Genomic DNA, 27,855 nt, shown 5'->3' with positions numbered 1-27,855 from the left:
AAGTTCCCATCACTGCCAGCAGGTGGCTCTACTTACATATGTGGTCTAAAAGTAGTATAACCTTTTGGCCAGTTATTTTTTTTATTTTTTTTTATTATTATTAAGGTGGCCCACGTGATTTGTAATGTAGTGACCGAAAGCACTCTGAAGTACACCTTTTTCTTTTCCATACAAATTAAACTGTGGAACTCCTATCCATGGAAAATAACACAAATACACAAAAGAAAGATGGAAAGAAATATATTTGCAACATGAAATGACATGAAATAAATATACCATCAAGTCGAAAAAAAGGTCAAAGTGAATTCTTGATGTAAAACCCCGGTCGAACATGTTTCAGCTTTGAAGCATCTCTTAACGCATTGAACGAACGTCACGTTTAAATGCCAATAAGCGTGAAGCTTCCACAGGGGAGGCGAAAACACGAGCAAAACGACGTGTAACGCGCAGGCCTGCCCTTTATCGCCCAGTGATGCAGGAATGTGAGGGATGCTGAGTGTCCACCTGATACAACTGCTTGGAGCCCGGGGGAGGGTCTCCTGTCTCCGCTCCGGCTGCCATAATAACGCGGCTCAGCTCAGGCAGGCGGGCAGGCGAGTGGCGGGGCTGGGGGGGGAGAAGAGAGGAAAGCGCATCCTCGGAGAGAGAGAAAAAAAAACATGATCACCGGGGGAACGTGAACGCGTTATTCCTCTCCGGTCAGATGCTTCGACAGCCCCGGTTGTGTTTCGCGTTATCCTCCGAAGGACGTTAACGCGAGAAGCAGGCGTCGGGAAGGAAGAGACGCGAAACTACACCGTGAGCCGCTGCGCCGTGTGAGGCGAGGTCATCCACCACGGTAAGAGGGGGGATAAACAACAGGCACTACTTCTCCATCCGCGTATTTAATGCGTAAACACCGACGGTTTTCTGTCGGTCGTGTACTCACCGTGGCTGGGATGTACTACAGGCCGATTAGCCTCTATGCATTTCTCCTAATTGCAGCGCATTTCTCTCAAAGCATTAACATTATTTAGCTACAACGCGTCTCCAGGGACGGGAACGCAGGCCACAAGGGGGGGTGATCATGATGTTTCTATTCCGTCTACATTCCTGAACACAGGCAACACGGAATACAGTAAATATGGGTTAGTGGAGCAAATATGGGGATCCATCCATCATGTGATCATGTGATCGTTTCCTCTTCTCCCGATAGCCTAATTGTTTGTCGTGTAAGGGGAGGGGGGGGGAGGGCATCTGAGAAAATTGGTTGTATTTTGCATATCGAAATTGCATCACATTTGTATGGGCAAGGGGTGCATTGGGTTTGTGCAGCAACATCACCGGTCTAGACAGGAAAACGCAAGGGGGGACTGACGTAGTACGCATGTAGCCTAGTAGACAGGCCTGCACGTTGCATACTCATCAAGCATCCCGGATGCTGCTGCTCACACTCTATCATAGGGCTGTTTGCTGACATCTCTACTGCCAGTTTATTGTACATTTAAAACAAAGGCATATTCAGGTCATGTTGGTTTAAAAATGAACCACGCATCCCCTCGATCTCCCACATTGCACCATATTTGTTGAGGCACTGATGACTGACGAGTGAATCGTTGTCATAATGGTCGCAGTAAAGCCTGCTGGCAAACTGCTGGAAAGCCACGTGTTCACACATGAGTTATAAAAGCCCCTCCTTTTCCCATAACCTCATTCACCTCCACCTTCAGTTCCCTCCCTGATTAAATGACCTGATAAATGCTGATGCTAATAGAATGACCTGAGATGCCTCGTCTGCTTGTCTGAATGTTGGGCGACGCTGCCCACGTCTCTTCCACCTGGGGAATACATGAGCTATATTTAGTCACATGCTAATGTTAAGATTAATTTCTTCATGGTTGCTTCCTTTATATTCCTTCAGTGGTTCCTGTTTTTAAAGTGGTTCATTTGACACACGAATGCCGGACACTGAAAGACATGAGTCATTGTTGAGTCAACACAATAAACTGATCTTGCCTGGACATTTCGGAGGTTACCATAGACGCTTTATCGCACCATGGTCGTAAAAGCTAATTCACTGCCTCGCCGGTGTCATCGGGTATGAGGTTAGTGTTGAACACCCGGGCTGAAAGAGGGCAGAAAGAGCAGTTTGGGGGGGAAGGAGAGAGATGGTGCTGTCTGGGCTGGAAGATAACCAACTGCTTTAAAGGTTGAGACGTTTAAAATACAATTAAGGCTCAGTCTTATAATGTCCTCTCAAATGCAGTTTCTTAATTTCAAGCAGTCGCGGGTGGGGCACTGGAGTCCATTTTTTTACTTTTTTTTTATTAAAAAAGTTTGGAAACACCTCTCTCCGTATTACCAATCGGGTTTGAGTGCACTTAAATGGAGTTTATGCTTCATGCAAAAACATATTTAAGCCAGAGATGTTTTTTTGTAAGGGTGGGAAAGCTTTTACCCAAACTGTGTAAAAATGTTTTATTATTATACTTTATAACCCTCCATTATCATAGCTGGCACATTCATAATCAGAGGTTAATTCGGCTGTATACATTTTCCATTAGCTGCCTGGATAATTACCCTTCATAGTCAGCTGATCTGAACTGTTTCCTTCTTTCTCAGTTGTCTGTCATCATTTTCGACTGATTGTCATTGAGGAGCTGTGTCCTCGAGGATTATGTGCAACTCCGCGGGTAGTCTGAATGCGTGCACTCGCCAGTGTGAGATGAGCGAGATAACCTTGTGAAACACTGCATTCGATTTTGATTGGACTGCACTCTCACTCTTCCTGCAGCCTCCATTGTGGGGGAAGTATTGCACCTAACAATGTGTTTGCGTTTCATATTTGCTGTGATTTGCTTTCTTACACTTTAAACCCACTGACGCTGGACTCAAGTGAAAGGAGCTGCAGACGAATGAGTGGTGAAGGAGTGATTATTATCGCTCGTCCCTGTCTTCACCTACGCTGTGCCCCAAAAGTGTCATTTTCAAAGTCCTCAATCTTTAGACTGGAGATTACTCGACTCATCCTCCCGATATATATGAAGGCATGAAATTAATATTCCTCTGCTATTTCCCTCAGGAACTTATTTCTAAGTATGGGTGTCCAAGGTGCTCAGTAGGGTCATGTAAGGATCAGCACTCGGACGTGATATGAAGTCTCACGGTGGCACATTTTCTAAGAAGTATGTCCTTTAAAGTATTTCATCTTGCAAAAGACACAAATCCTGTAAAAAGCAGTGTTTTGAATACAAATATACAGATACCATCCACATTCTGAAATTTAACATTTCCATCCCGACCGACAAAAACACAGTTTCAGCTTGCCGTCCACGTCGAGCATCATGAATAAAGGTGCCTGCATCCCTGCTCTCTGAGGACCTACAGTCGTTTACCCCATTGAAACCGCAGCCTCATCATCTCGGGGTGTGGAAGCCATCAATATTGGATTGATGTGTCCAGAATGCAGCATGTGAAGAGTATGAATAGTTATTCACTGAAGTCGTTGACCACATAAGTGTGGTTTGTGAAAAGCACCCATAAGATTTGGGCATGGAGCTAAAATATTTTGACCATGCAAATAACAATAAAAAATAATAAAACTGCCTAATAATAATAATAATAAAACAAGACAACAATAGGTTTATTTAATAATTTTCTCTGTGATAAAAAATAAAAGACTTTAGCTCACTGCCACGCTTAGCTTACTCCGTGTTGCCTGTTTTGGTATGAATTAATGATTGAACCACAAAGTGCTGGGTGACGACTGCATTGCCATAAAACTTTAATGGCCTGCGTGTTTCCCTTCTTAGTCAATGGGCAGAATGGCACAGAAAGGAAGCACTTGTGCCTGCAGGAGTTGTATGCCACGAAGATGACTCCTTCTTTGGACCGAATGTGTGGGGCTGAGAGGAGAACAATCCTCCGTCTGAGAAGACGAGGACGGCCTCATAAAGTCTCCCAAATGACATTTATGCAAGTTAAATACAGTATGAATAACTGCATATTTTATACGTTCAGCTCTGGCTTTTTTTTAACATTTATAATCATGCATTACCATTGCAAAAAAAAAACCCATTCTAATTCTTCGGAGCGTATTATAACTTCCATGTAGCACATTTCCTACTTTATCTATTATTAATTCAGATTTTTTAAACCTGCTGGATGACAACTGAGCAGGGGGTTCAACCTGGGAGTTGAAAAGTGCAGATTCAAAAGCTCCCTTTCTGCCTGGTTACTCTGTGATTTATTTCTGATTGACAGATTCACTAACAAGATTTATGTTTGCGGGTCAGGTCAAAGGTCACATAAGCTGTGTCGCAAGCAAACCTTATTGCACATATAGAATAAATTACTCTGCTGTTTGAATCCGAGACATTAGGGTCGGCGCTATGTTTGAGGCGTGTTACCCTGAAGGAACACTTCACCAGTCGTACAGCGTCACAGCCTCTTAAAACAGCTGTTTACTGTCGTCTGTGGTTCAGGAGGAGCTTTGACAGGTCTGGGAACGCGACTGCAATGACATCGTTGAAAGACGTCCGTGTTAACTAGGCAGGGACTTTTTTTAATTGAATACACTATTGAGTTACATTCTGGTTTTGGACCCTGACCCTCATTAGGGAGTAAAAATCAGGGTAACTCTGCTGCATCAGTTTGGACCTTTTGAGTTTTGTAAGACGTGGAAGACTTTCTATGATCTGATGTAAATCACAGGCGAGAGCAGTAAATAGATTGCCGGAAATATTGAACTGCTCATTTAAAGGCAAAGATAAAGCAGAGATTCAAAATGTCCCGGTTTTCGGTTCAGTTTTTGTTGGATCATAGATTTTCCTACTGACCAATTTTACTCAGTTTTTGTCAAAAATAAGTTTATATATATATATCTATATTTTGTGTTATTCGGGGGTTGAAAAGTGAAAAGCTCAGTAGATGTCTAGATGCCTAGATGTTGTTTCAACGTCTTTTCAATGTCTTATGCATTTTTAATGATGTTTTTTTTTAAATATGGTGTAAATCTGTGCTATACGAAGCCTAATAAATCTCAGTTTATATTAGAGCTGAAGCACAGAGGAGATGTTGAAAATGTGTCTACTGCTGATTGGGTTGTTAAGAGATGTTCAGTCCTGCCTTGCCTGCACAGAACCTTGAATTAAAACGACTCCTCCATGTTCTAGTTGCCTGTAGTCTCGTGTGTTTGGGTCCACCTGCTCCAATCTTTATAACACAACATTGTACAGTGTGGATACATCTCTTGAATCCTTACAGTCTAGTCATTATTCAGATTTTTCAATGTTGTGCCTTTGATGTTCATAGTTTCAAATGTGGAGAAACATCCTGTATGTCATTGAGACTTCGGGAAAGTTGGGCTGGTACTTCTGTGGAACAGCTTGCGTAGAGTTGCAGAGAAGCCGTGCTGCACACCTCCTGAAAAATGTGACTGTGTGCCAACAGGCACAGCAGAAATTTCATTGGACATCAGAGCTGCGTGGTGGGATTTCCAGAGAAGTGCCTTACATCCGTTACAACAACCTTATTAATTCCAGGCATAAGAGCTCCACCTCATCATCCAACTCTCCCATAACTGTTTTTCCAGGCAAGGAGTTTTGTTGGGGCCAAACTTATATGGAACTATTAAATCACACCTATCAAATAAAACGAAGACCGCCTGACAAAGGGTTTGAAAAACTGTGGGTCCAATTCCAAAAAAGAAATGACATGCTATGAACAATCCGCTGCATATACTGAAGCGCGGGAGAGGTGCACTAAAAATATTACTAACATAGTAAAACACTAATATTAATGGTCCATAAATCAACAGTAGGGAACTATAGAGATGTACTTTCTCCCAAAAATTGTTTCTAACAACGGGAACAAACTGAAACCTGTTTGTCGAGTTCCCCAACTTCATGGAAGTGCACATTTTAAAAGCCTCATTTATGAAGGATCTCTTGACCAGGTTATTAGTCTTCGAGTTAAAGTTGGGGGCTTTTAATGGCAACCATGTTTATATTCAAGTGCCAAAGACGTTGCAACATTTGGAAAAGTTGAACACGGCTCCTCCAGTGCGTGGGGAAACGAGGTGTTTTCCATACCTTGTTCATTCATTTTCCCTCCATAACCGCTCAGACTGAGTGGGCTCGTCCAGCTGGGCCTAGTGACTAATTCACCTCTTCCCCTCTGCTTTCTACTCGTCTGCGTCACGGCGACCAAGTGTTAACAATATGGCTTTGTGTGTCACACCTGTGGGCAGTGGGACTCTGGGAGAGTAGGAGTGAGGGGCAATGGGGGCTTTCTTTCTCAGACTCAAGGCTGCCCGTGAAACACCACAGTCTTTGTCTGAATGTTGAAGAATTAATTCCAACATGTTTTATGCAGCGGTTTCCCTTGTAGAGTCACATTAATGGGGCAGATTTGTGTGTAGCGCCTTTAATTGGGCTATATTGTTTGTGAACACAATTCTCCTGCTTACTGATATTAATTCTGAAGGTGATTCTGGCAATTATATTGTTAAAAGCTAGTGGTGCGTGTGTGCAGACTCCTCATGTGTACAACTAACACTGTCTGCGAAGACCTCATTTAGGGAGAATTAGTTTTGCGTGGTTGGATAAACCGCTTGTTAATGCTTTTTTTTTTTTTTTTTTGCTTTGCAACTGATTTCTTGCAAGTTGCACCAGAGGTTGTTGCTGTAAACAATACACCTACTTTGTACGGTACAAACAGTTGCAGTTGATTAAATGTAGTGCACAGTCATTCTCTCAGACACACTGTGTGCCGATGCCAACTCTCAGTGCATTCTGTGCATTCATGCATTTCAAGTTTTCTTCTCTTTGAGTCGGCCCCAAAATAGTGAGTCACGGAAAATCTGCTAAATGATATAATATGTAGAACAGCTTCTGGGTTCAGTTAAACTTTAATACATTTGTATTCTGTTGCTTTAATCTGGCAGGTTCCAATCATCCCAATCTAAAGGTCTCAAAACGACCTCGGGCATCTCTCCATCCAGGCCTGTTATCGGTCCAAAGAGAGGATGTGAGTAGGAGAAGGACCGAGGGTGGAAAACCTCAGCAAGTCCAACCGAGAAAAGGAAGCGGGATCACGTGACTGCGATGGACTGACGGGTCAGCGGATACCAGATCGAGCTGGCTTCGCTTGGAAGTGTAAGTCTGTTTTATGAATCAATCTGACCACAGGTCAATTCTGTTTTAGGGAATCCATTGAAATTCATTCTATTAAGGGGGAATAATCGAATTATTAAAGTGTCTCCGTTCTGGATCGATTCTTTTGACCTTAACTATGCAGATACTTGTCAGAGACGACGGGGCTGAGGAGATAAAGATGCATTCTCTTAGGTATTGTCATTTTTGATAGTGTTGCAATATGTTTTTGTGATGTTATTGAAATGCATCCATGTTTCATATATAAAATACAGAGAAGTGCATAGCATAGACTTGCCAGACTGTATAGCTTGATCATTTTTACTGCGTCTGTGTACTCGGGATGTCTACCATTATGGCTGTTTTCTCTCAGAACCCAGAATCTCAACATTTATCTCCTCCAGCTCCGACTCCTCTCCCCCTCTCTCCCCCTCTCATCTCCTCTCTCATCTTTCCTCTCCTCTCTGCTGCCACACTTTACTGACATGTGTTTTTGCTCTCGTCCCATCCTTTTTCCTTGGCACTTGACAATGGCTGTTTCTGGTATTCTCTTTTTTTTCCCCAGCCTGCCTTTGTTCCTCCTCTCCCTGGAAACAAAAGAAAAAAATCTTTTATCTTTTTTTGTGTTCAAGACATGCCATCTATTCTATGCCAAGCACAAAACAAGCATCCGTCTTTTTGAGGCTGTATTGATTTTTGTGAAGAAGCTGAGCAGTGATTTGATATATTTTCTTATTATTTGAGATACCCGGTGTACAGAACATTCTTTAGCTTTATTAGAATTCAAACTACCAGCCTGCAGTGCAAATGCATCCATATTGTTAACGGTGTCCTATATGTCTCACTAGAAATATGCCGTCATGCAAACTTCCGAATATCCAGGTCCTCCACACAGTGTCACTGATGGAGCATGTTGAATAATTTAAAAATCATGCATTTTTCAAATCAATGGGAAGTTCAATAGCTGTACGCTTTTAGCGGGGTCATGTTGGCGAGGCTCCTATGTGTATACATACCATCCATCACATCCCAGTACCCAGTACTGGTGAATACAGTTATTTATGTCTGGAACCCTGTGTCTTTTTATCTACTTCCTTCATCAGGACATTTGAATCCTGTCCAGTACGTATCTGATCAGCTGTGCCTTTTTGTTCTTAGCACTGATATAATATTAGCACGCTACAGCGCTTAACTCATACCATGAATTTAAATAATTAAAACATTTTTTTTTATATATAATTGTAAATTATACCCCGTATGAGCATGTCAGCTTGCTGATGTTAACTTTGAGCTGAAATCACTGCTGTGCCTGCATGGAGCCTCAGCGTGACTGTAGACTTAGTCTTGTTTTATTGCACCGCGTGAAGTTAATGGAAGTGCACAGAAGATGGCTTTATGCACGACCAACAGTACTCATTAATAGAGATTAGATGACATAACTCAACTGTTGGCCCTGCCGATCGCGAGATTGCGGTTTTATAGAAATGCTTCATCAACTCATAACTGTACAATAAATCCATTCTGACTAGAGAGCTGTCCGGGGCTCCTGGGGAAGCTACATGCACCCATAACCCATAAGCAGCAGGTGTAAATAATGGAGAGATTGTGAATGTAACCGCAGTTTTAATCAACAGAGCAACAGACTTACATTTAAGGAACAGGCTGATTTAGTTCTGGTGCCTTTTTAATAGAGCCAAGTGCTCATGTATAACATGCATTATTGGCAGTGTTTTCACTTTTATACATTTTTTTCCCTCTAATTTGCAGATTTTAGTACTTCTCATAAACATGTCCAACCTAATTACCAGCTGGATCCAATTGCCACCTCGTTGCAGCACCCCAGTAAACATGAATAGGTTGTATTTTACACATACAGTATATACAGTATATATTCTGTATATATACAGTATATGCTTCTAGAAAAAAGATGTAAAGAAGGATTGCTGAGCAAGCTCCTCTTTGAGATTCCTGGCTGTGGAGCTGAATTCGATTGCCCAACAAATACACTACATGGCTGCAATTAACTGTGGGTTCACTATGTGAGCACTACATGAAAGCAGCATGGAGCAGAAAAAACACAGCGGCAGAGAGGGAGGAGGAACAAAGACCACGAGTTGTACCATTTCAGGCTCAGAATGCCCACAACAAACCTCCTATGTTTCAACTATGATATATAGTAGAATATTTAATGACCCATTGTTTCATGTGACAATTCACACGAAACAATGTAATCTGAGTATAGTAGTGCACTGTAAGATATAATCAGTTGGCTTTACTCAAAAAAAATATGCAAACTTATTGCCTTAAACTAAATGAGTTAAGTAAACTTGATTAAGTTAGTACATGTAACTTATTAAATATAAGTGTGCAGTACTTGCGAGAACTTGTTTATAATGAGTTTACTATACTAAACTAAACATGGGTATTTTGAGTTCACAGCTCTTGAATTAACTTGCTTGTTATGATTGTATTTTACTTAAAATAACTAATTTATTGTAACTTTACTGTACTGAAATAAACTTGTCAATTCTGAGTCTACAGTACTTAAAATAACTTTGTTATCATCACTTAATTTGAAAGAAAAAAATACAGCGAAAAAGAATGTCATCTACATTCAATTTATTTCAAATGTGCACAGAATTAAGTTTTAGTGCTCAACAACACCTGTATCACAAGAAGGCACTATTGTAAATACACTGAACAGGTCTGAGTATCAATTGAACAATGAAATGTTATCACTTCACTCTTACACAATTCAAAATGCTGTTAAATAAAAGCATCAAACCGCTCTTCTCTGTCATAAGAACATTAACAGTATGCAGATTTAGTGTGAATCTTAACACACAGAATGTATGCTGGATTACCGGTATTTGCTGGCCACATTATCCAACTTCTTTTTGCACAACATTTCAACACCTGAATTCACAAGAGTGCACTATCTCTACCACCAGTGTAAAAGCACTGAACAGATTTCAGAATCAACTCAACAATAAAACTTTACCTAGGCAGCTCTTAAAATGTTCAAAATGCTGTTTAGTAAAAGCATCAACGCTCTCTTCTCACGTTTCTGTCATAAGCATGGTGCAATAATGAGAACAAAGGTTATTGAGTGCTACCTCACATCTGACTCCTCATTCGTCAAACAACATGTTTTTAACTGTTAGCAGTTTTGGGGGGAGGACTTTGTTTCCCAAACCAAGCATTACACTTTGAATGAATCTGAATGTGTTTCCAATGCATTTTGGGTAATCGAGGTTCAAGGCATATGTGAGGCCAAATATGAGGCAAACTGCCTGTGGCAAATCCCAAATTTTGTCCATCACAATACCTCCCTCACGGATAATGGCTGTGGAAATGGGCTGCTCAGGATCGTCTTCACTCAGGATGGTCAATACACCGACTGTGACATTGTCTATGGCCTCATCTTTCGTTGTCTCCTGCAAAGAAAAAAAACAATCAGCAAACAATTTGTAGTCAGGAAGTATTTGGATAGTTAGACACTACGATCATTATAAACTATACACTAAGATCTCTGATGGAGAGACACTTTGAAAAAAATGAAAGCTACAATACAATAGCTACAATAGCACCCTCTAAATTTGAAATAAAGTGATAGATAAGACAGTAAAGGAAGGCCTACATCAATGAATACAGGCAGAAATGTGAGGGACATATATCTTTGATGTCTGTATTACAAGTGAATATACTGTATTGTGACAAAGTACTTACAAAACATGTCTTATAGAACCCGTTTGGGTCATCACCAAAGATCATGGGAAGCCCTTTGAGGACCACAGAGCGTCTTGCAGTTACATCTGATGACTTATAAGACAGAGACAGAAAACATCAATTAGAATAAAAATTTACAAGGTACAAGTCAGACAAAGAATGAAAATGTTGGTCTGTATCAGTGTATGTAGATGAGAGTAAGAACTCCTCAAAAACATGAAACAATTTCTTACCAAGTTGGCCATTAACTCTTGAATTTTCTGTCCAGCAGCTCCTTTTTTTCCTGATTGATAAATCTGAAATGAAAGAAAAATAGAAAATTATTAGAAAATTAAGAGAGCAAGAGAGAGCAAGAGAGAGAGAGAGAGAGAGAGAAAATGAGAATCCTCACCTTGGATCAGGCTGAGCCAGTAGAAGAAGCAATACTCAATGTCTCCACTGCAGGGGAACTGAAGGCCAGGCTGGGGTTCAAAACAGAAATACTCAATACTGAAATACTCCCACCTTCAGAAAAGGAGGAAAACAGCAGAGTCAACGTCAGGACTGAGCACAGAGAGAGAGAGAGAGAGAGAGAGAGAGAGAGAGAGAGAGAGAGAGAGAGAGAGAGAGAGAGTGAGTGTGTTTGGTGAGATGATTATTTATCCATAAGTGCAATCATTGTATTATTTGGGCCACAAAATAGGTACTATGAATTCCATTAGATTTATTTCAATTGCTTTCCTTTTTATGATCATGAAATTTACAAAAATGTAATGAGATATTAATTACTGCACAAGAGGAATCATGAGAAAATACCTTTAACTGCTGAGAGTGTGTGGACTCCTCATTAGTTTGAGCCTGTGTTAGATACAGTTAAAAAGAATAAAACAATTCAATGCACAGTATTGCAGCCATCTCCAATATGACCAGGCTTTACAACGCCGTTGGTCAAATACAAGTGAAAACTATGACAAACACATTAGTCACAAAAACAGTTCTAAGGCTGACAGATATGCAGCTTATGATTTTAACAGTGATCCTGTTATCCTTAAAACATTACTGTTTGTCTGTCTTGATGTAAACTAGGTACTAATGGATTTAACTTCAGTCAATCTAAAAACACACACACACACGTGTTCTCAAAATCAACAGAAATGTGTGAAAACAAGTTCACATTTCAAGTGCTTAACATTAAAATACAATTACTACAACTACTTAGCGTTAACTGTGTTTACATCGAAAATGTCCGGTTTTCATTGTTTTTCATGGGACCATGACTATGCGGTAGGCTACTTTGTTGTGTTTGCGATGGACCCGATAACGCCGGTGGACCCGGAAATAAAGTCGTTACGCCAGGACTCAACAACCAGCGCTTCTTAACGGCACGCAAAAAAAAAAAAAGAACGGCACGCACTCACGTTTCAAACAAGGCGCGGGTCCACACCGCACCGACTTCCCGACTCGCGTCGGTAAATGAAGTGGGGCTACTTAATATGGCCGACTCGAATGGCGGATTACACATTTGAATCGGCTGAAACGAACGCCGACGTGGGCCGATTCGAGCGACCACACCAAGGAGACCCATGTCACGGACGCCGACTCTCTCAAAGACGCCGATTTTCGGTCCGGTGTGGACCCGCCTTAAGAAAATACCCCCCCCCCAGCTCTAGACTTGGTAACGTTAGCATGCTACACAAACGCGGCCTGTAACCCCTAATCTCTTGTTTATGACGGATAAGACTACACAGAGACACACGTCGTAACATGTACATGATAGATAATGTTATCCATCGCTCTATCGATTGTTTTCTCGCCGGTTTCATTGAAAACAAATGCATTGGCCGGGAGGACGGTTAGCGAAACAGCAGAAAAGCGAACAGACTTGCATAGTTCCCCTTTTAGTCAAGCATGGACTCACCAAATCAATGTTCCCAGCAGCAGCAGAATCATAAATCCGAAAATTGAGATGATGGCGGTTGCTGCCGTGTCGTAGACCAACGTCTTCATGTCAACGCGCTGCGCGCCAAGAGGCAGGTGGTTGATGACCTGTGCAGTCAGTGCGCATGTGCAAACGTTGAAACGTTTGGGGGGAGGGGGAGGGGGCCAGCAGCCCTGCTCGCTGACTGACTGACTTCTGTTTAGATCCACAGTTTTGAATTGTTTAATTTACGATAAAACTACAGATTATGATATTTGTTTGTTGTAAACAATAAAATTGGACCAATAATGTTATGTAAAAGCAAGAAAAGAAATGAAGTAAAAACGTAGAGGAGCATTTTCCTCTGAAGTGTAAGGCTGTAGAAATAGGAAGTAACTTAACAAGAAAAAATATTATATATAATTATATATATATAATATGTAGGGTGTTTAAGTATAACAGTAAATGCACATAGTTACATGTAACTAAGTACATTTACTCTTGAAAAGGCACAAGTTCCCAGGACTTGGTTTTTCTAAATGAATACAACTTGAGCATACTGAGTTTGGAAGGTTTTTCAACCCCAAAGTACAAGTAACTTATTCAAAATGAGTGTTAGCAACATGTTAATAAAAACTGAGTTAAGTACACTTAATACCTTTTATTAAAGCCAATGTTTAGATTTACAGTGTGGGGGCTGCTTCATTATAAAAAATATAAGAGGTAAGTGCAGATACATTGTCAAGGTTTAAAAAGGAAAGAGTATCATATTATGGCAGTAGGACCTTAATTAGATCCGTTAAACAGTCCAAAAACCCGTTGTATGCTCTTCTATATAATACACAGGTTAAAAGAGAACATGGCATCAACATGAAACTACTGCAACTACCAGTGGATCTGTTGTTTTAAGTACTGCATGCTTAACATTGTATAAGACATTACTTAGATGAGCGTGGATTCATATGATTTTGTTTAAAGTACAGTATTTAGAGTTTTAAAAAAGAAACACATTTTCTCAGCACTCGGACGTGATAAGTGGTTAAATATAATTGATTTGTGGGGTTATTGCTCCGAAATCTGTCTCCTGGTCACATATTTGAGGTGATATCTGTTAGTAGAGTCATTTTAAAAGAGCGTGGGGAAAACCTCTCACCTGGCCGAGTTGTTTTTTTTAATGTTTCTGGCTGGGAAATGGATATTACAACACTTTCCCCTGCACAGTTTGGTTTTGAATGAATGATGAACACGAGTGAACAGGCTGCAGCAAAAGGAAAAGTCACATTTCCGTGGTTTCTATTTCTGATGTCTGTTTTGTGTGAGTCTCGTTTTCAGGTTTTTCATGTGAGAGCCGAGGTGAGGGAAATGTTGAAGGGAAGCAGATTCATTTTAAGGTGCGATGAGTCTTGGGATTTAACAGATGTACAGTACGCATCACAGCTTTTTCTTTTTCTTTTTTTTATTAAAGGTTTCTATAGCTCTCTTATGTTTAATACACAGTCGTGTGCTGATCTTCATCTCGTCCGTGTTCATGGAAGCACAAAAGCAAAGTGAATGCATGTTGAATAATGCATGTTCCTGCTCAAAATATTAACATTACCCTCAAGGTGATGCATTCTGAATGTTAGCATTGCATCATGCATGGGCGGGATGGTGCGCTGCTGCACTCCCGACTCAACTGATGCGGTATAATTTGATTCCCTGCGAAACATTTATGTTGAGCAGGTGCGGGAGGTCGAACTTATCACCTTGTTGTTAGTGTTTTATGAAACGGACAGAGAAGCAGGGAGAGATGGAGAGTCTCCCTGGCAAATACCCTTTAATATGAGGGCAGGAGGATGTAATATGCTAATGTAGAAATAGTGTACAGAAAGTGGCATGAGCCATAATGAATAATTGGTCATAATGAGTGGCACTTTTATGATGATAAATGCAGATTTTGGGGGGTTTTAATAAGTTCAGGTCAAGTTTTAGATGTTGTGTTTATAATGAAGTAGGGCTGTTCGATTTTGCCCAAAAATAAAATCCCTATTTTCTTCTCTTAAAATCCGATTTTCGAGTACGATTACGATTATTTTGTGAAATGACAAAAGGCAAAGAAATTATTTCAAATATGCTGTTTTTTATTGAACATTTTGCAAATAATTTCCCCATTGGGATTTGAGGGCAAACCTTGCTCTTATTAAACAAAAAAACCCTCAAGGGATTAATATAAAGAACAATTAATGAACGTTTTCCATCTGGCTTTGCTCCATGTTATCTTCTTGTAGACCTCTTGTAAAAAAAAATTTAAAAAAAACAATACCTTTGGGATTAAGAGAAAAACCTCACTTTCACATGTATCTTAAGATGTGTCCATTAAACAAAAATGAATGAATAAAGTGCAGAACTTTAACTTTTTGAAAAATCGATTTTACAATTCTCACGTTTTTAACATCATCCTAACTTCAATAGTTACAGTAACGTGCTTTCCCATACAATAAGATGTCTATTATTTGTTCTCAATTCCCTCTGTTGGTCAGAGGTCCACACTTCATTGAGTCTATTATATCATTTCTTTTGCAGTAAAACAAATTCAATATACATCAGAGTTATAATTTTTCCATTTAATGGAGTCATTTGACAAGATTTTTTTATTTTTATATTTCCCTTCTGTAAACGCTGTATAGGCTGTAGCTGCCAGGAGATGACGGATATACACAACCTGTGCAGTGACCCGTACACGCAGTGTTCCTTGCAGCCCGGCGTCGTGGGATGGGTCTGTGTGAGTGAATGTGACTTGCCCAGTGGGGTGGAGTGGGGGAACAGGTGCCGACACTGTTGGCTTGTTAACACTGGGGAAGGAATTGGCTCCTCCGGCAGAGTGCGGCACATATGCAACACATAGCCTTTGGCTGTGGGACGTATGTGCAGGCATGCATGCGTGTGAAGTGGGAAACAGGCGGTGTGCATGTGTTTTTTTGCACGCTGTTATATTAAATGGGGTGCGTGTGAGGGGATATTGTTGATCATTAGCGTGAGAAATCGGCCTGCACTGTGGACATTAAATACATGAAATGGAAGGAGTTGCGTTCAGCTGTTTGCTGATTAAACCGTGTGTCAGCATCCTGGGCGTTGTAATGCGTACTGTGTGGAGATACTGTATAATGTGCAAAACACAGAGCCCCCTAATTTGTCGTCCTATAATGCTTTATACGTTTCAACATAAATTTAGTTTTGAGCGCATTGTTAGAGCGTTATTGGGCTCCGTTTCCTCCAAAAGCTTTGGGAGATATAGTTATATGAAGCCCCCTAGGGTTGTGTGCAAGAAATTCTCTCAAACATCACAAATTAGGCCCCTAGATGACCCATTTCTAGAAGAACTAAATTGACACAATGAATTATTCCATCCAGTCTTGTGGCCTCTATAACGAGGAGGGGACTTGGAACAGAGGATAAATTAGGACACTCACGTCTTGCTTCTCGTTTATTCCATCAAAGCCATTTAGGCAGATTTGCCCCGTTTGCCCAATTTATTCCGTGTTTTCTTATGCTCTCATTTGGAGGACGGAGGGGAAAAAGAGGCAAAGAGGAAAATGGATGTGAGTTTGGTGGAATTGGCGGCTACGTTTTTGGAGATAATAAGACACAAGGATAATGTGTCGGGATTGATTCAATTCTGGTGCTGAGAGGGACTTGACACATCCTTCTTCTTTTTTGGAAAGACGCTCGCGCAGCTCTGCCCCAAATAAATCACTAATAGCTTCTGGCAATAAAGTTAAAGGGAGAAGTGAGAACGTGGTTTAGAGTAAAATGATGGTTGACTGTAGAGGGAGAGAGAGAGAGGGTGGTGTAATGGAGGGAGAATAAGGGAGAAGCTGCAGTTAAAATAAAATAAAAACAATACAGCATAACAATTTGACACGTGCCAATCTTTACATTCTGTTAAACACTATTCCTACACCAACACACTGTCGTTTTTAAGCTATTATATTGAGCAACAGTGTCATTGTCACTGTGCAGGAAGCAACGCCAGGCCGCACTGCACTGTGCATGGAAGGCAACGCTGCAAAATGAGACGCTTTCTAACAAATACGACGTTGAGCTCAACTCAAGTGTCAAAGCTGCAGGGTCCGCGGGGGATACGGTTACTGTCACCTGAGGATTAAAGCCGTCCTCTCCGGTTTGATGTCTGAATGTTAGGTTATTTGATATGCTGCTGCTCTTTCAAGTCGGCCCTGGCAGGACAAGACTGCAGGCAGATTTCCCACAAGGACTTTAACTGCTCAGCAGAGAGACAGACATCACTCTCAAGCCTCATCAAAGCTGAGCTCTCTCCTTTCAGCCCCTCTGCATGCTTCGCCGGGCTGCAGATGCATTTTGTATTTATTTGGCGCCTTCTAGTGGATTCTGTGGAGAAATACAGGGATTCATCTGTTTTTTTTTTGTGTGTGTGTGTGTTTGTTGTTTCTATCCACAGTGACAATGGTGTTGTTTCTGATTGGGATCTCTATTGCTGTGAATAATTCATCGCATGAGAACCAAACAGCAGGTAATTGTTGAAATTACTGATTCAATTACTTAATCAGATTTTATGGGATGTGAAATTTGCATGCATTTAATTTATTAGCATAAAATCACCTATAGGTTTGAACGTTGTGTTGCATATATTGCGGTGCAACTGATAAACACATGTTCAATAGTCTTGCTTTGAGTTGAAAGGAATATAAAGTTGCAGCCAACAGCTGTTATCTTAGCACAAAGATTTAAAATGTAGATTTTAGAAAATCAGCTAAATCTGAAGCTCATAAATGAACAGGCTTCGTATTTAATGGACAGATGGCAGGAAAACAAACCCATCAAACTATTCCTTTCAGTGTCGATTTGCTTGAATGTATTTTGGTGATTTATGATCACTGTGTGTTCTACCCCAGAAAACCCGACCCATCAGGGTGCTCATGTGCTGCCCTCGACGCTGGTCATATCCCTGCTCCTCATCATCGTGGTCCTGCTGACGATCTACTGCCTGAGGTGAAGAAACCTGCATATTCACACTCTGTGTTTGAGTCAATCTCTCTCGGTTTCAGCATGCGTGTGAGCATGAGAGTGGGTCGGGTCAGGGCATCGGGGTGGGGGTGGTTTGGAAGCGGAGTGAGCAGTGGCTTGTGGGTAAACAGCTGCACTTCAAGTAAGACAGCAGACAAAAGAACACAGCTTGGTCAGGTCAGGTCACAGACACTCACTCACTGACCGGCCAGCTCGGACAACAGCATGAGGAGGAACAGCTTTGCCTCTCTCAGATGGTTGATATTGGTTTTGGTATTTGTTGTTTCCTTATGTGCTCTTTTTTTTGCCTCTTCTATACAGACATGTGCCCATTTATCTCCTTCTTTATCTTCTTTTGCTTTCTCCCCTTCTCTCATTACTGCAGGTTCAAAAACCACAGGAAAGCTCTCGTTACGTCGGTGGATAAAAAGATCCCGAATGGCTTCTTGGAGGAACAAGGTGCTGTTGTGCCGTACGCAATATAACCACCGGTTCATGAAAAATATAATACGGCCGTTTTCTTTTTATTTCTTTCTATTTGAAGTATAGGTTTACATTCTTTATAGAGCAGCAAAGTATCGAGGTAGCTGGAACGGTTTTTGGAAGCTCCTCTGCATTCCTAGCACGCAGGGAGCCATATAAACTTTCGCTTCGAGAAGAAAATCAATAAATTAACAGAAAAGGCCAAATCCTGAGTTAAGACAGTTCCACGCGGCAGCAGCAGCACCTCCATGTTTATGACTCAAGAAATCATTTCTGTCATGTACCCACAAAAGAAGAACTCTTAATGGCCGTCAGGCTTGTTTTTGCAGGTGCTATGAGAGCTTGTAATGTTCTCTGTTGGGAAGCATTAGCGGTCTGACCGCCATATATTTCTTTAAACACAGGAGAGCAGACAGTGGTCCTGCTTCCCAGGTCTCCCTCGCCATCCAAGAGGTACTTCCCCATCCCACTGGACTCGCTGGAAGAGGAGTACCGGATACGCTCGGCTGACGACGGCAAGCTCTTCAGAGAGGAGTTCAACGTGAGTTTGTGTGTGGAGCCTGTATCTGACTAGCATCTCGGTCCTGCGAGCGTACAGCAAATACAGAAAGCAGTAATAAAATGTTATGTTGCTAGGCTGTGTACCCGTGGCTTTATTTTTGCCTCACGAGGATTGGGGGGGTTTCTCTCTTTGTAGTCGCTGCCGTGTTACTACCACCACGGGTCCTTTGAGGAGGCGAGCAGAGAGCACAACAGAGAGAAAAACAGATATCCAAACATTTTACCATGTGAGTGAGGATCTATATTCTGCAGCAGACGATGTGATGAATGTAACCTTTAGACTTGGCCGTGTCATCGATCTGAATCGTACGGAAAGGTGATGCGGGCTGGCTGAAAAAATAAGACGCAACTTTATTAAAAGCTCTTTTTTTTCTTCCACAGACGATCACTCAAGGGTGTTATTAAGTCATCTTGATGGACATCTGTGTTCTGACTACGTAAACGCATCTTACATAGATGTGAGTCGCAATCTAGTTTTTAATGTGGACGATCGGGCTCTTGACAAATTATTATTATTATTATTAATACTGTGGGTTTTTTGCACACAGGGTTTTAAAGAGAAGAACAAATTCATCGCAGCTCAAGGTAAATGTACATGTTAGCTTGGTTTTGTGAGTCATTTTGCACGTGCATGTAGTTGAGTTCATGGCCATTTGCAGCATTTTTTAAAGTATCCTTTTATTTGCTCTGCTTAAGGCCCAAAGCTCGAGACGGTGGCCGACTTCTGGCGCATGATTTGGGAACAAAAAACAGCGACTATAGTAATGCTGACAAATCTGAAGGAAAGGAAAGAGGTGAGTCTAAGAGCATTCTTCTAATTCTTCTATAATGTTACAGAATTAACTTCTACAATCTATATGGCTCCAGCGAAACCCTTTTTCCGTATTCTCATGACCCAAAGTCATGGGCATAATTCATTTGACCCCCTTCCCAAACTGAGAATCTATACCAAGTGTCACCCGGCAGATTACTTAGCATCGCATTAAATTTAGCCTCAAAGGGATGATCAATTGAGAGCTCAACTGCAGGTTTGATAGAGCAGAATGGAGGCATCGGGGATCAATGGCGGAATAATTGTTGATAAGATCCTAAGAGGCTTGGCGATAATTAGTCTAAGAATCTAGTTAATGAGTTGAAACGTCACCGTGAAGATCTTATTGACTGACGGAGTCCTGTGATTGCCTTTTGGATTGGTTTGTGAAGTACACACGTCTGACTCACGTTTCTATGCAAGAAATGCTGCTTAAAACCATTCGACAGAGTGGTTCCAATGATAATACCAGCACATGTTCTTTATGGGCATAAATGTGTCTTCTAGTTGGAGACGAATAACCTCTTTATCGTTGTCTTCCCAGGACAAATGTTACCAGTATTGGCCAGAAAAGGGCTGCTGGATGTACGGGAACATCAGGGTGGCGATGGAGGACTTCACTGTACTGGTGGACTACACCATTAGAAAATTCTGTGTTCAATATGTAAGTAAAAACACGTGGACTCACATATCAGATTGTTGATGTTATTAATAAGGAATGAATTTTTTAAGGCCGCATTGAATCTCTCCACTGACTTTACCTCCCAGCGCATCTGCAAGAATGTAATTACACTGTGCAGCAGGAAAACGGGAACATTTATCCCCAAAAACGACCTGAAATGAAGATGAATAACGCTTTTATCTCGACATACACCCGCCCTAAAAATAATAGTGTGTTTTTTAAATGTTGTTGAACGTAATATACTTGTTAATTGCCCTGAAAATCTATAATCGTAATTGCTGGAGTCTTATTAAAAATTCAGCACGAAACCAAGCTGCATTGAGATGGTGTAGAAAAATCCCTATGGGGGAATATAAGGAAGCTATAATAGGGTGCAAAATATAATAAATACATAAATAAATAAATGTAAACGAGTATGGAAACACATTAAGTCATATTAAAGGATAGGTGTAATAGATAGAGTATGACATTATCAATATGCAGGTGTATTTAACATGCAGTAAACACTGTACAAATCTCTCTTTAGAGGTTCATGCATGTACTGCGTCTGCCTTTCTCTCCCTGCGTTTCTGTCGGGTGCCTTCCGATTGCAAAATTCACTTTGTTGCCGTTCCATTTGAAGCCAGCGAAGTGCAGATATCCTCTCTGACGCTGCAGTACAAGCAGACAGACTGAGTGCTTCTACGCTCGGCTCTCTGAACACAAAACAACCGAGCGTTCAAGAGAATTACGTTCTCTTGAGAGAGCAGACACGAGAGCAAGGCGGAGGCAAACCGGTACACATGTTTAATCGTTATATTCTGTCGCAAGTAGCAAAAATGTTGTGTTTTTGGGGCAAATGTTTTAGTTAATTAGAGGTGACTTTTCCTGTGTTCGGTTGACTGATTTGTATCCGGACAGTGAGCGTTTGTCTCGTGTCTTCACAGCAGGGCAGCGATGGGCCCCGGGCCCCGCGGCTGGTCACCCAGCTCCACTTCACCAGCTGGCCAGACTTTGGGGTGCCATTCTCGCCCATAGGCATGCTGAAATTCCTGAAGAAGGTCAAGGCAGTCAACCCGTCGTACGCTGGACCCATTGTTGTGCACTGCAGGTAAAAATGTGTAGAATGACAGAAGCCGGTCAACCGGAAGACGAGATATAACAAGCGAGAGGCAGAGTGGATTCAAGTCATTATTAGGGAGGTGGAAGCACTTATTCTGTTTTACATTTAATCTAGGAGCAGAACTAAAATGTTAAAAAATCAACTGTTCTTAACGGTGTTTATGTCATATTATTTGATAATCTAATGTTAAACATCATTAACCCTAAAGCTAACGACAGGGCTCACAATCCAAGGAACGGTTGGACCGAAAGTCCCTAGCTCCATTATTTTTTTAGGACTATTTCCGCAACAAGCCCCTAAATTTTCACTGATTTTGCAGATTTTTTTTTTTTTGGTCCCCCATGATTTTTTTCATTTTATGAGACATTGTATAGGGGGAAATAAAAGAAGAGTACTTCAATTTGCCATGTTTTGTTGTACGTAGTATTTTGATGAGAAGTATTTTTATTTATTTTTATTTTTTATCGTATAACATTAGTGATGGTGTTACTAACTTTTCCTTAATATTTACTATATATATTTCATATTTATTAAGTTCTGTTATGTTAAAAGTGAAAAACTCAAGTGAAGCATCAGTAAACATAGAAATGCTTCATGCTGATTGTCGGGCCAATCAGCATGAAGCCTCACCAAAGAAAATCGGCGGCCGATTGTAGCAACTGCTGCAACAGGTGCTTGGGGAGCGGGACTGTTGTTCTTGAATGGGGCCCATTGAGGAGGCTTCAGCCGCCTGCTGTGGAATCCCAGCTCTTTGCTCCCAGCGGTGCCGTCTGCTGAAATGACCCTTGTAAATCCATTAGGAGTGTGTTTGGGCTTCAGAGGTGAAGCACTTTTACACACGCTCGAGGCTGTCCACAGTTGGACGTCTGTGTTAAGAAGACAGGGCACGGCAATGTGTAAAAAAAGTGCACATTCTTTTTTTTATATATATATATTAACATATCAATCCATTATTCTTTATTGTGTGAGGGAAAAGAAAACTATGATGTTCTTCTATCGCTGTCTCCATAAAGATACGAGATCCGACACATTTTCTTTGGTAGTTTCACTTTGTTACAGAGACCTTCTCCTTGTCTGTTTCCACAGTGCCGGAGTGGGGAGGACGGGGACCTTCATTGTCATCGACAGCATGATCGACATGATGCACATGGAACAGAGGGTGGACGTCTTCGGCTCTGTGAGCAGAATACGAGAGCAGCGCTGTCAGCTCATCCAGACAGATGTAAGTGTTGACCCGCTGTACCTCGGACTGACAGCTCAGCCCACCGCTCCAGTCGTGGCAGAAACAAACGAGCAACCAGCAAATATATATATATATATATATATATATATACAAAAATAGCAGGAAGTAGTTTGGCAAACTACTACTTCTACCTCTCCTTCCACTTCCTCCTCAGATGCAGTACTCCTTCATCTACCAGGCTCTGTTGGAGTACTATCTGTACGGAGACACGGAGCTGGATGTGTGCTCTCTGGAGGGCCATCTGCAGAGGCTTCACAACACCAGGGCTCCCCACGACAGGCTGGGCCTGGAGGAGGAGTTCAGGGTAGGAAAGAGAGAAGCGCTCAACTCTTGGAACATTTTTAGTCGCTAACGAATCGTCGCCCTCACCCTGCGCCCTGCATGGGTGCATTTTCATGGCATACTCGCCCAGGGTGCCACTCTCAGCAGCAGTGAGATACATAACGATGCTTTGAGCCAACTAACCTTTTATAAATCACCACCATCCGCCCGACAGGATGCACTATAGCTTGGTTTTGCTGCAAAGAGTCCCTCTGTTTCTACACACTGATTCCCCATTGCTGCTGCTGCAGCTTCCTCTTCTTCTTCACCTCTGCCTTTCTGTGTTTTTACTCACTTAAAAAAAAAACACAGCCCCGTCTCTAGCATTGCACTAATGAAAACAAACTCTCCGATCACGTCAATCCGCTCGTGTTTTCTCTCCCGCCAGAAGCTGACCAACGTCCGCATAATGAAGGAGAACATGAGAACCGGGAACCTTCCTGCCAACATGAAGAAGAACCGCGTGCTTCAGATCATACCGTGTAAGGCCTCCTCGGATACGGCGAGCACGTTCATAATACATCACATCCGAGTAACATCAAAGCAGCACACTGCTGGCTCTCTTATAGGTGCCGTAGCCGGCTAATCAATTCACATCTGCGTGATCAATGGCATTTAAATAAGGCTCGTGTGGTGACTTAAAGTGGGGAGTAGAGAGCGGAAAGCCTGGGTGCAGCGTTTTACAGTGACAACTGATATAAGCTCTGGCGTGTTTGGCTTTAATAACACAGCTAAAGTTTTACTGAGCTGTTTTTCTTTTCTTTTTTTTTTCCATCAGGCTCTTCAAACTTTTATTTTATTAAGGAATCACTTGTGGAAAGTTTTCCTTTTTCTTTTTGCAGATGATTTCAACCGAGTAATACTCTCAGTGAAAAGAGGACAGGAGTTCACCGACTACATCAATGCCTCCTTTATTGATGTAAGCCCTCCCTCTCGACCTCTTGTATAGATTTCCCATCGAAGTATATATAAAGCTCATTGTTTCCTTTTGCAAACAACGCACAAATATTATGTTTGCCACACTCGCAAGTGTTGTTTACCAGATGATCTGCCCTCCAGGGCTACAGGCAGAAGGACTATTTTATCGCAACCCAGGGCCCGCTGTCTCACACGGTGGAGGACTTCTGGAGGATGGTGTGGGAGTGGAGGTGTCATTCAATCGTTATGCTCACCGAACTCAAAGAGAGGGAGCAGGTACAGTATGGTGCTTGAGTTGCACATTTAAGCATTTTTTTTTATTCCGTTATTTGATCTTCTTATTTTACACATTTTTTTATCCCTAACAATCTGTATGTAGTTCATTTTTATATTATTTTTTATGGTTCAGACTGAAACTATGATAATAGGATATAAAACAGTCAAATGAGGCCTAATTGTATTTCCATCTGACCCTTTTCAAACCAGGAGAAGTGTTACCAGTATTGGCCATCAGAGGGCAGTGTAACATTTGGAGATTATACAGTGGAGCTGACTGCAAATACACAGTGTGAAACCTTCACTCTCAAAGACATGGTGCTCACCTACAGACCAGTGAGTAACCATTAACCACATTAAAAAGCAGCACACTAAAAATTGTATTATATTTGCCTCCCTGTTTTCGTCGTGCTGTCAGTTTAAATCTCATGAAATGTTATTATATATACCATTTTTAATGCATTAATATAAGCTCTCCATATCACCAGGAAAAGCAGTCGCAACACGTCCGACACTTCCACTTCCACGGATGGCCTGAGATCGGGATACCGGCCGAGGGACGCGGGATGATTGACATCATCGCCGCTGTGCAGAGGCAGCAGCAGCAGTCTGGAAACCGGCCCATAATTGTGCACTGCAGGTGAGGAACTTCAGTTTGACGATGTCTGCAGCACAATCTGCATCTCCAGGTGAAAATGAGACCCAGTATATCATATAAGGTTTCTGTCCACTCACGCCTTTCATCTCCACTCTTGTTTTTTTTATCTCTCATGCTGATATCGGAATTACATTTTTTTAACAGATACATTTTTCTTTCTTACAAATGTCTGTTCCAATACATTGGACATTTTTGCCTCAGTAGACCTGGTGTTCTGTGCCCAAACCACTTATGTGATCCCTTATAAAGACTTAGCCGTGAAAGCTTTGATCAGAACCTAGCTTCAGGTGAAGTGATTCTAAAGCAGCGGGCCCCCCTGTGGGATCGATCCAATCCACTGATTCACAGTCAATTAAAACCTCTCAAAGTGAAATCTCTTCTGACTCCCACTATGATTAATCTGATAAGATGAGCTAACGACAGGAAATGGTGTCATCACTCTCTTCTATTCCTTCATCACCGCTTGTCTAAGAAGGGCTTTTTAAAGCTTTTTCTTCGCCCCTGGGAGACGGGGCTAACCCGTTGCAATCCCCGACGTCTCTCCACACTCCTCTTCCCAATCGCACATCACTCTGCACCCCCCCCCCCCCTCCCGTCTTCCTTTCTCCTCATCCCGCCGTCATTGTAAACATTGACTCAGTCAAACACTGAGCTTCCAAACTGATTAGTGTTAGCGTTTGGATTAGCCTCTCTTTAAGTGAGGATAATTATTAGGACTATTACACAAAGGTCACCTTTTCCTCCCGGAAACTTTTTTTTTTTTTTTTCCATTCAAGGGTGTTGCTGCAAAGATCACACGAGTTTCACCGCCGCATTATTGTTGAGAAACGAGAGAAGTAGTTTAGAAATGTTAAAAGTCAATGTTCCACCACTCTCTCCACCACTCGCTGATGGTTTTTGTCCCGTTTCAGCGCCGGTGCGGGTCGGACCGGTACCTTCATCGCCCTCAGTAACATTCTGGAGAGAGTGAAAGCCGAAGGACTGCTGGACGTTTTTCAGACAGTCAAGAGTTTACGCATGCAGAGACCACACATGGTTCAGACTGTGGTAGGTGGAACACGAGATCACATCAAACCTGCTGTGCAGAAGCAGCTTACTCACTTTTGTGTTGTTTGGAACCACACGTTTAACACTTTTCTTCTCCTTCCAGGAGCAATACGACTTCTGCTACAGAGTGGTTCAGGATTTCGTCGACATCTTCTCCGACTACGCCAATTTCAAATAATACCTGTCAGATACCGTTCCGCATACTTACGTCCACTTAACTTATGCTTTACTTTTCCTCTGAATGTTGTTTTCTAAAGCAAGCTCTTTTTACATTTTGCACTTGATTACAGATCTTTAAAACAAAAACATAATTGTAACATACTGTAATATAATTGCAAACATATGTGCTCCGGGAGAGTCAGTCTCCTTTAGGAATGCTTGATTTTCAAGTATCCCACTGTCAAATATAGGAATTATAGTGGTTTATTAATGGGAGGGTTGGGATTCAGCTTGCGTACGCTGCAACATGAGGGTCAATAAAGGAAATATTCCAATCTAAATAATGTGCATATAGATATATTATGTATTGCTCACTACCTGAAATGCATCACCGATGTGTCGTAGAGTTCATGCATTCTCTTTGTGTTTCTGCTTCATTTTGTGACTGACCACAATGACTGTGGTCGTGTATTTAGGCTCCCCTCTGAACATGTTTGATTGCTATGAGGAAAATAAATTGTGTGTTTGATAATTAGGGTAAAAATGAATACTGCTTTCGCTAAAATGATGTCCTGTCTGCCCCATTTGAATCATATTCACGGTCTACTTTGAGCTCAAACAAAAACACAAAACTCCAATATACATTTCATTCCGTTAGATGCTTCAAATTACCTCAATTCTGTCTGTGAATATCTTAACAGCTGCTGCCTGTTGCAATTTTATTCAACTTAACCAACTTTCTTGTGTTGCCTGTGGCAATATTACTTAGTGGATTGGCGCCTGACGCTGCAAATAAAATGCAATTAGCCCACATTGGAACAGGCAGGAAATTATGTACCATTACATCTGAACGTGTCATTCTTCAAACCAACGTTTTACAGCCTTTTTATACACATCAGCAAGCCGACTTTACACTTGCATGTTTGCATAAAGCAGTGCCATATTGATTAGAAAGGCGGTTCTGATCATGAAAAAACTTGTCACCAAGTGACACAATTTAATGCAGACAAGCCAGATGTTTATGTTTCATTTAATATAAAAGACACATTTTTCAAAAGTGCATTGTTTTTGAATGGCGGTCACCTGTATGGAATGTCAATTCATTGTTCATACAAACACTTCATGGAATATTATGAGGATAATAAAAAAATAAATAAATGTGCCAGAATTTTAGTTAGTTAATAATTGTGTTAGAAAACGAGCAGAAAAACACTGCAGAAATGTGTTTTAATAAAAGGCTTGTTAAGTGTTACAGTTGAACCTTGTCTGAGAGTATAAAAAGCACTGATATCAAGAACCAGTGCTCAGCCAAAATATGAAATATGCATGCACAGGCATTTAGACGTGTTTTGATATTCATATTTAAACAAGGGAATCCCAACTTTGCGGCAAAAATCAAAAGCATCTATTTTTTTGCGAGACTTCTGCTGACTCCTTTGAAGAAGAGCGAGCTTTTAAGTCTTAAGTTTGGGTAAAGAACTTTCTACTGTGTTTGTACCTGCCATTAAATCATAAGATGGGTTTATACACACTGATTATTTTTGTTTATTACCTGTACATAAATTATTGTTGTGGTCATTAAGCATCACCAATGTTAACCGCATTGTCATTTTAATGTATTGCCATGCTGAAAGTACAATAAATAAGGGCGACGATGACAGCGAGGCCTTTGCAACTGATGTAACATAAGTGCACGAGCATCTTGTTTCAACGATGCTTCTGCCTTCTGAATCTGTATGGATTTGAATGACTATTTGTTTCCTAAAAGCAGATTCCAATAAATTATAGATGGAGAGAAATGACAGGTTTCAAC

At 41.3% G+C, this 27,855-nt stretch overlaps 1 protein-coding gene across 1 annotated transcript; it reads left to right on the top strand.

The window, feature by feature from the left end:
* Window positions 1-638: 638 nt before the first annotated feature.
* Window positions 639-27,855, top strand: LOC311021316 (receptor-type tyrosine-protein phosphatase epsilon-like). Its single transcript, XM_084021786.1, has 21 exons — window positions 639-838; window positions 6,926-7,136; window positions 17,216-17,287; window positions 17,670-17,766; window positions 18,167-18,240; window positions 18,669-18,805; window positions 18,962-19,052; window positions 19,207-19,283; window positions 19,374-19,410; window positions 19,522-19,619; window positions 20,181-20,300; window positions 21,245-21,408; window positions 22,507-22,642; window positions 22,818-22,967; window positions 23,373-23,466; window positions 23,827-23,903; window positions 24,044-24,178; window positions 24,389-24,514; window positions 24,667-24,818; window positions 25,748-25,883; window positions 25,987-27,855. The coding sequence occupies exons 3-21, from the start codon at window positions 17,221-17,223 to the stop codon at window positions 26,059-26,061; spliced, it is 2,043 nt and encodes a 680-aa protein (XP_083877912.1). The 5' UTR covers window positions 639-838; window positions 6,926-7,136; window positions 17,216-17,220; the 3' UTR covers window positions 26,062-27,855.

This window comes from Eutrigla gurnardus (assembly GCF_963514095.1).
Source record: "Eutrigla gurnardus genome assembly, chromosome: 11".
Taxonomy (NCBI): Eukaryota; Metazoa; Chordata; class Actinopteri; order Perciformes; family Triglidae; genus Eutrigla; species Eutrigla gurnardus.
This window is presented reverse-complemented; position numbering and strand designations above follow the sequence as displayed.